The sequence below is a fragment of the Rhodnius prolixus genome, unplaced genomic scaffold, assembly GCF_049639745.1.
Source record: "Rhodnius prolixus isolate KJV_2025 unplaced genomic scaffold, Rpr scaffold_2, whole genome shotgun sequence".
NCBI lineage: Eukaryota > Metazoa > Arthropoda > Insecta > Hemiptera > Reduviidae > Rhodnius > Rhodnius prolixus.
This window is the reverse complement of record NW_027411592.1, coordinates 59383700-59393000: the sequence shown is the minus strand read 5'-3', so window position 1 is coordinate 59393000 and position 9301 is coordinate 59383700. Positions and strand designations below refer to the sequence as shown.

The 9301-nt window shown below is 35.1% G+C and overlaps 1 protein-coding gene across 1 annotated transcript in view; it reads right to left on the bottom strand.

Annotated features, from left to right (window-relative positions):
* Positions 1-237: 237 nt before the first annotated feature.
* LOC141448568 (uncharacterized) overlaps positions 238-9301 on the bottom strand; it is a 28935-nt gene continuing 19871 nt past the window's right edge. The window contains exon 5 of the mRNA XM_074116999.1: positions 238-473. Coding sequence (XP_073973100.1) covers positions 459-473 — 15 coding nt within the window. The 3' untranslated portion in view covers positions 238-458. The remainder of the gene's footprint in view (positions 474-9301) is intronic.

Here is a 9301-nt window from a genome sequence, read left to right as displayed (position 1 = left end):
ACAGTATAATTTCAAGATGTCCAAATTGGGATGTCAACTTCGTGTTGCTTTTTGTCTCAAAGCACTTGACAACTGTTTGGATTTGGTAATAATTATACTTTGTCAAAAATCCGTCAAGCAGTACTTAGAGTTATGGTTTCAGAAAACAAATTTTCCTACTTTTTTTTTTTTACTTTCGACCAAGGCCTTTTAAATGAGTGAAAAATCGTGAAAAATGAAAATTTTATTTTTTTGTTTGGTGACGCAACCGGATGTCACAATAAGTTTTTTTGTTTTTTGACAAAATCGATGAACGTTGAAGTGCTGCCGTTTTAACTATGGCAAAATTTGGATTAAAGTATCAACATTTTTTGAACTCTGACCAGCCGGATTTGGTTCCATTATTTTTCAAATCCATATCCCAGTAGGAAATTCTGGAAATGCTCCACTAAATGTACTTATAATGGGTGGCAAGTGCGTCACAGGAAGTTTATCTAAAACATGTTTAACATGGATAATATATATACGTGAGTTCCTTCTAGCTAAAGGTTAATTTTAAGCAAATTAGGCCTATTTTAAGGCAAGATAATTATTCTAAACACATGGTAGTTTGAAAAGTTATCATTTGTAAAACGAACTGTGTTGCTAACATATTTAAACTTATCACTTGAACTAAACAACTAACAAACACTCTAACACCAGCAAATCTCTTGTAATAGCAGCGGGGAAGCCGTGGGAAAAGCTTAGCCGTAGTATTTCCGCTTGTAGTTCGAGTGGTTATTAATCAGATGGTACCATAAATCCAAACCGTGATAGGCTGAAATCCTCCCCTCACTCTTATTTCTTCCCCCACTCACCCTCTACCGCTAGATTTTCCCGTATTTACTCTGTGGCTGGCGGATAGCTCGCTCACATAGCCCAAATGAAAGTCCCTATCCCAAACTTTACACTAACATCTACCCCCAGCACTGACATAAACCAAAACAGTATGTCCTAACAGTTTTCTCTATTAGGACACGAAATAGAATTACCAATCCTCTTGCAGCGAAAAGCCTTTTCCACCACTGTACATTGGTTAGTGGCTCCTGTTTATCCCTTTTTAACTCTTCTAGTTTACAACCTATAGGATTATGGATACAGTTGGCTTAAGCCAATAGTATGTTGATCTCTTTTGGTGGAAAAACCAGAAACAATATTTGGGTTCTCGTGGTGGAAGTAATCGCAAGGAAGGAAGTTCTAGATCAGCTTTAAGAACCACATTGTCTGTCTCTCACCCAGTTTCAGCCCAATCCTGTGTAATTAATTGGATGCTGCGCCATTCTAACAACTCTTGTGTGACATTTAGCTGATCGACCCTATTTCCTCTTTTGATCCGCTCATCATTCTTGATGTACTCATATTCTTAAAGATTCATCTTATTACCATCCCTTGCAGAACAGAACTGACTCTCTCCTAATCGAATCCATTTTATCCTAACTCTAAAATAATAAAATCTAAGTGCTAATTTTTTAAAACCCAACAAACGTACCGCGAAATTTCCGGTCAAATCGAATCTTAATATACAACCCTTATACAACTGTTCTACCGGACAGTTTAAATACTCCTGTAAGTACTTTTTCTTATTTTTATTATCTTAAACAAAAACTTGTGAGTCCTGTAATTATTCCTGGAGACTGATAATATAATTTTTAATTGTATTTTCTAACAGATTTTGTTAAAAGTTTTTTTATTTGTCTTTGAACCTGCCCTGAAATGGGCATATCATTTCTTTTACATCCTTCCCCTACCCCCTTTTGACGCAGGTACTTTACTAAATCTCCTCACTTCACTTTCACTGCCAACAGTATATATATCTTACGTCCAGTTTTTCTTCGTCAGCCATTATTTTTATACTTTTTTCCCCACCACTCATTACCAGAAGAAAAGCTAACCTGTTCCAACTTCCCTTTCCGTACACACATTTACGAAAAATTTCTAAATAATATTATCTCCTATTCTTTTTTAAATTATCACTTATTACGTCATCCAACAAAAAGTGAGATTTACGATGCTAGGAAATTAAGAAAAGGAGAATTTTTTTTCTCCAATAATGTTACAGGTAGGGAAAGCAATTGTTCTTTGCTATTATCAAAAAATAAAAAAAATAATTGCCATTTATACCAATTATAGAGTAAACTTTTCTCTACAATGGAGTAAAGAATTCATTGGATTCTGATGAATAGAAAGAGAGTTATAGAGGTTTGAATTTTGCACTTATTTGCAAATCCTCCAAATTTCATCCTTCTATATCTCGATTACTATTGTCACTAAAACAATGTCATTTATATCAGTTTTAGAGTAAACTTTTCTCTACAATTGGGTAAAGAAATCATTCAATTCTGATGATTGGGAAGAGAGTTATAGAGGTTTGAACGATTTACAAAACCTCCAATTTTCAACCTTCTATATCTCAATAACTATTATAACTAAAACAATGCTATTTAAATCAGCTATAGAGTAAACTATTCTCTACAATTGGGTAAAGAAATCATTCAATTCTGATGATTGGGAAGAGAGTTATACAGGTTTGAATTTTGAATTAATTTTATCACTTTTTCAAATTCTTGGCCCTTAAAAACGGATGCCTTCTTGATAAAAACCTAAAATCAAAGACGTATCAATCAGTGAAGCTTTTAAAATATTTTCCAAAGTGATGTCATCAACAAACTTCAAGAACCTAATTTCCTTAAAATCCCCATCCACATTTCCCTACTTCTTAAGAACCAGCTTTTTATTCGTAAAAGAAGCTTACTAATTAACGAGGGACTAAGACTTTCAAAGTTTGAAATTCATTAACTCGTATATAATTAAAGTTCAAAAATTTATAACTTCCTCTTATCAGAGGAAAGACTTTGAAGTTGTAGATGATTTTTATTGGAAGATAATGTTTTATAACCTGAGTTCGAGTAAAATCTAGAGTTAATTCATATTTGTTATTTTGGCGCCCCAAATTGGGCCCACCCCCACCAATAAGCTTTTGGACGAAATGATCTAACCGGAAGTCGGCATTCTATTGAACCGATGTTTCACTAATTTTTATCATTTTCACGTAACGGTTTTGAAAAGATTTTCTTTTTGCTTTATTTTTACTTATTCAAAGCACTATCTTGTGGGACATTTTCTCCTGGAAAAGATCGGTTAGGAATATTTTTTGGTGGGGGGGGGGGCGGTGGCTTGTGGTAAGGTTTCCCTCTAAAATGGCGTATTAGTTAATTAAACGATGTTATCACGTTGGACGAGCATCAAATGTATAACTAAAATTCCAAGTTGATTTAATGGAGCAAGGTTATTCCAGTTCTACTATGTCTGTAATTATTGCACTTACAGGGTGAACCTGTAGTAAGTAATGTCCATAGGTCAGGGGTCGGCAACCTGTTTTAAGTAGAGAGGCATTTATCCTTAAATAATTTTAATAAATCTTACCAAGAGCCGCAAGGATGATAGTGTAAAGAACTCTGTAGATCATTTTTATTCACAAATTATTATTTTATGGTATTCAATAACATTTAAATGTTTTATATATTTATTTTCACATATTGCAAAGTAAATAAACAAATAAATAATAACTAATCCTGTGTTTGAATGAAAATGGCAGCAGTCCTATATATTACGAACTGTATTTAATTTTATTCTATTCAGTTTCAAACCAATCACATTTAAAATTATTTTTGAAAAAATATTTTTACATTAATAAATGAAATTTTCATTTGTTTCAATAAAATTAAAATATACAATATATTTTGGACAGGCTGAAGAGCCGCAAAATTCGGATAAAAGAACCGCATGCGGCTCGCGAGCCGCGGGTAGCCAACCCCTGCCATAGGCCTACTCTGTTCAGTACATCTGAAGTGGACTTCAAAGACGTATTGGCCAACTTCATATTTTCCACTGTTCTTGAGTGACGTCACTTTAAATTTTTTTTTATATTTCCTAACATTTTCTCAAATATTTCAGTGAAATCAGAAGTTTAATTGTTTAAAGTGCAATTTGTAACCTTTGACTTCCTTATTTTAAAACAGCCTACTTTAATAATTGACTACTGGTCCATCTAAAAGAGTTTTCAATGAATTAAACAACTTGATAAACTAACACTGTTGGTGTGCTCGTGAACACGTTTTCTTGTAAAACAAACGTAATTTCTCATACGAAGATAAAATGAATCCCGGAAAATGATATACCGTTTGAAAGCCCATTAAACAACGAAACTTTTATAAAAAGTGCCAGCACCTAGGTCGGCTAATGATCACATAAGAGCCTAATGAGTTTTCTTTAAAAATTTTGATTACTTTTATTTTTCCAGCATCGGGAGGAACATTGAGGCTGTTAGGAGAATAACTTATGCTTCGAAATCGGTGTCAATTTTTAGCAAATTTAGCTTATCTTTCTAGCCGTGTCATCAGAATCGAATTCGGACTAAAACTTTCTGAGTAATAACATTTTTATTGCAAAAAAAAGTAATGATTTTAGAAAAAAAAAAAAAAATTAAAGTGATGTCACTCAAGAACAGTGGAAAATATGCAGTTGGCCAATACGTCATCGAACTCCACTTTAGATGTACTACACACAGTGGGCCTATGGACATTACTCGTTCACCCTGTATAGTTTAAAGAAAATTCATAGAGTTGTTTTCCGAGAAATTTAAAAAAAAAAGTCAGTAAAGTCTTACTTCCGGTTAGGAGATGTTTTTAATTGCTAACTTCCTAAAGGAAAAATGAAGTTGGAATTTCCGTTATTTCTAATGGTTCCTTCTAATGAAAATTTCTGAACGACGGGAACCAGTAAAGTAGAAAGCAAGAAAATATCACATTTAATTAATAACTTTTCAAAAGAAAATTTTGTTTTAAATGAAAAATTCATGGTTAGGCTTAAAACATACCTTAGAGAGAGAGCATGTAATTTACTGCTGTAAATATAATTAAACTTAATTAAGTTCGATCTCTTTAAATAATATGGTAATTAACTAACATTAAATAAATTAGTTTTCCCCAGTTAAAGTTGGAGCTCGGGAAAACACACCCTATTTTCCAAAATAAAAGGAAGAAGAAGCTTAAAACAGGAAAATTATTATAGGCCTAATTTTCCAAAAGACTTGGTTAATTTAAGTACAGTTTATTGGCTGGCTGTGGATTCCGACGGGAGAAAGTGATTTAATGTGTGTCGCCAAGGTAACGCCGAAAATGGAGGTCACAGAGAGAGAGAGAGAGAGAGTGCGAGAGAGAGCATCGTTATAAGGGAATCATTTAGGGTGGGTGGTAATTATTCGGGGGGGAGGGTGAATACTGTAGAATAGTTCTAGCAGCGACCGGGGGGGAAATACTGTAGAATAGTTCTAGCAGAGACCGGGGCGGAATACTGTAGAATAGTTCTAGCAGAGACCGGGGCGGAATACTGTAGAATAGTTCTAGCAGAGACCGGGGCGGAATACTGTAGAATAGTTCTAGCAGAGATCGGGGCGGAATACTGTAGAATATTTCTAGCAGAGATGAATGGAAACCATGCGCGCAGAATGGAATAATTTGGGGAGTTTTTTTAAAAAAAATCGAGAGCATGTTGGGGGGAATGAATGTGTGATCCGCCCCCTCCAAAAAAAAAAAAAAAGAACAGTCGTTCCTCTCTATCACTTAGGGTTTGGGTGTCCCCAGAAAGGAAGGAAAGAATCGAGGTTTGAGGGAGGGGGAGATTTTTTTGTAGCCCCAAAAGTGGTAAAAATTCTGTTTCCAAGATTTATTTCACTTGAACAGCTGTAGCCCTCAAAGTACGACCCCCCGCCCCTCTAGGTTTCACTGGCGAGACTAAAATCTCTTAAATTACATTTTTTTGTGGCTTATAAAGTTCTTCTACAACAGATTGAGGGTGGACTTCTAGGGATGCTGGGTTTGGTACGTAGTATTAAAATCTATTTATTACGCTTAAGTTCTATGCAGGCCTCAATTTTTTTTTTTTTTTTCTGGTCTTTGGAACTCTAAAAATTCAAAATTTTGGGTTTAATTGGAGACCGGAACTATGGTGCAGCTTTCTGCGTACTAGTCCCTTAAGGAAAACGGGGAAAAAATCGACAGAAAATTTTTCCCCTTTTTTTTGGCATTGGCTTTCGCCATACAGCCAGCAGCATCGTCTAGGTGCTTATCACTAGAATATCACTCACTCTCCATTCTTACTTATAAATACATTCGCTTCACACATTCATCCCTCTACTATATACAACTATTTACATACAAACTTACAACTAATGGATGGATCAGTACTTCTATATTCCTGCCATCCTTATAGCTTAACCGAAATTAAAATCACCGTAATCCTTTTCTAATCATTTTCTTGTTTTCATTCTAATTCGGCTATAACTTTTAAATACATTCATATTTCTTTGCTAGCTCTGCTACAGATTTAAGCACATAGATGTTGGTGGAGAATATTATGGCTTCGTAGCGAAATGGTGCATCCTAAATACCTGTATAAGTCATCAAACATTCGTTTCCATTCTACTACATAACGTGGACATATCATTATTATATTGTCTTGAAATCCTCCTCCTCATTGCAGTCTACGCAAAGAGGAGAGAGGACCTTTTGTTGATCCTGTGAAGATACGATCCGCACACCGCGTGGTTCGCTCTCAGCCTGCTTATTGTCTCATAACAACCCATTGACAGTTCCCCTTAAACCATGGTTGTCTAGGTAACTGATCTGCCATAGTTTTATAGAATCCTCCCTTTATTATCATTACTGTTAATCTGTCTGGCCATTTTTGTAGTGCTGCTTTTGCAATTGTACACTTGATATCGGTGTGTGGTAATTTATAATTAGCCATTTCCCCCACTATTGGTGGCTTCCTTTACAAGTTTATCAACAATTTCATTTTCTTTTATACCACAATGAACACCCCTTACCTACAAAAAATTAATGCAGACCCCCCGATCTCTTTAAAAATGGCTATACTTTCTACAATCTCTGCGATAATATGATTCATTCCTGCAGACTGGTTGTGTATATGTGATAATTTACACAAAGCACTCTGGTTGTCACTAATAATGGTACATATATTTTTTTCTCCGACAATGAATAAATATATTTTAAAGACGCTAAAATAGCAATTAGCTCCGCTGTATTGATGGACGCCTCATCAATACAGCAGAAAATTATTCTGAAAGTTGCAATTTGAAATTTGATTTTGATGATTAAATTTTCAGCAAGCCCCACTCTGTCTGTTTCATCACTTACAAGCCCACTCTCAGTGACCAAGCATTTTCATCTTGGAATTTTAAGTGACAATTCCAGGCGTCGATTGAAATGACTGTGGCCCACACCCTCCCACGTGATTTACTCGGTTGTAGTTCAATAAACTGTCTGATTGGGAGAGCCATCGATGGATGGGGTGGTAACACCTCTCATTCCAGATGTCCAGTCAACTGATTTATTTCCAGAAAATCTCAATAATCCTCAATATAAATGGGTACTTCCGGGTAGAGGAATTTGGCTCACCATCTTACACTCAGGTCCTCCTCTGATTGGCTCCAATCTAAATACAGCTTCCTGTGGTTTGTTGTTGTTGTTGAGATATTTCGTTTCTACACCCACATACAAACACTTACTCCTGGTAGTACCACTCTATTTATGGCTTCAGGCTGAAAAAAATCCTAATAAGATTACATAGGATTCCCATTTTCTCCTGTGTGCTTACCAGTAATTTATATGTATTATCCCAATTTATTCCATTAATATTAAACAGAAAAGAAGATACATGTGACTGGTTGACAAAATACCACAAATGTTTAACTTCTTTACTATACTTGCTTCGGCTTCATGATAAAATGAATATTTTAATAATAATATGTGAAAAGAGACAGAATTCGCAATGTGAAAACTCGTGACACTTCAGGGAATTCAGTTGAAGAAAATCGAGCACTTTACTGGACTAGAATCAAATTTATAGCTTTTAATATCCAGATAGGTATCAAATTCATAGCTCCTACATTCAGGTTCTAGGAAGAGAGATTATGATAACCTTCTTTTGTTTGTTTGTTTTTTCTAAGGGCCTCATTTAGATGTTGACAATGTCCTCTTTAGCTTACTCGTCAAAATATGGGCGTAATTTAAATGTATCTAGGAGCTATGAATTTGATACTTATCTGAATGTAGGAGCTATGAATTTGATTCCCTCTGAATGTAGGAGCTATGAACTTGATTCACATCTGAATCTAAGAGTTAAGAATTTGATCCCCATTTGAATGTAGGAGCTATGAATTTGATCCCCATCTGAATGTAGGAGCTATGAATTTGATCCCCATCAGATTGCAGGAGCTATAAATTTGATCCACATCTGAATTTAGGAGCTATGAATTTGATTCCCTCTGAATGTAGGAGTTATGAATTTGATTCTCATCTGAATCTAGAAGCTTTGAATTTGATCCCCTATCTGAATGTAGGAGCTATGAATTTGTTACCCATCTGAATATAGGAGCTATGAATTTGATCCCCATCTGAATGTAGGAGCTATAAATTTGATCCTTCCGCTGTAAAAGTACTCTCAAGAGTGGGGGAGTGGGGGAAAAAGCCGTTAGAGTTGTAAAAGGATTTTTCTGTTTGTGTGTGTGAACAAAATAATTAAAAAAAAATTACAGGAAGCTGAAACTGTAAATTTCGGAAGTATCAATTTGCGCGGAAGATTGTCTCCAACGATTTCCTCCTCACTTAGTACAGTTCTCTGAGTATGTCTCAGCTGATAAAACCGGGTCTTAACTTTACTTAGCATCACTGGGATCATACTTACCCTCTACTACGGCTACGAAATACTTAATAGACCTACCACCTTTACGTCTTTACCCCTTGCTTAGCAAAGAATGATAGTGCACAAATTTCTGAGGGTCGTACACGGCTACAGAATTCATTCGGTTTACGTATATTTTAAATATAATTATTAGCAACTTAAAACTCGTAAAAGACTTCAAATCAAGAAGTTTTTGTGGAAAAAAAACAAAATTCAATTTTACTAAGTTGACAATAAATGCAATCGTTCAACTTTGTGAGCTAGAGGAAAGTTGTTAACAAGGGCTAAAGTTACAAAGGCTAAGTTATAACGAGATTAGGATCGTAGTATAACTAAATTACAGCTTCTACCTATGATTTAATCATTAATTTAGTCACTAGAATTAAACCGGTTTGTGATCAGCGTCTTATCAAAGAGGTAGATCTAATAATGTGGATGAAAAAGTTAGCAATTAGTTAAATCAGCGTTTCCCAACCTGTGGTACGCGAGTTGCTGGTTGGTGGTACGCGAAAAATAATCA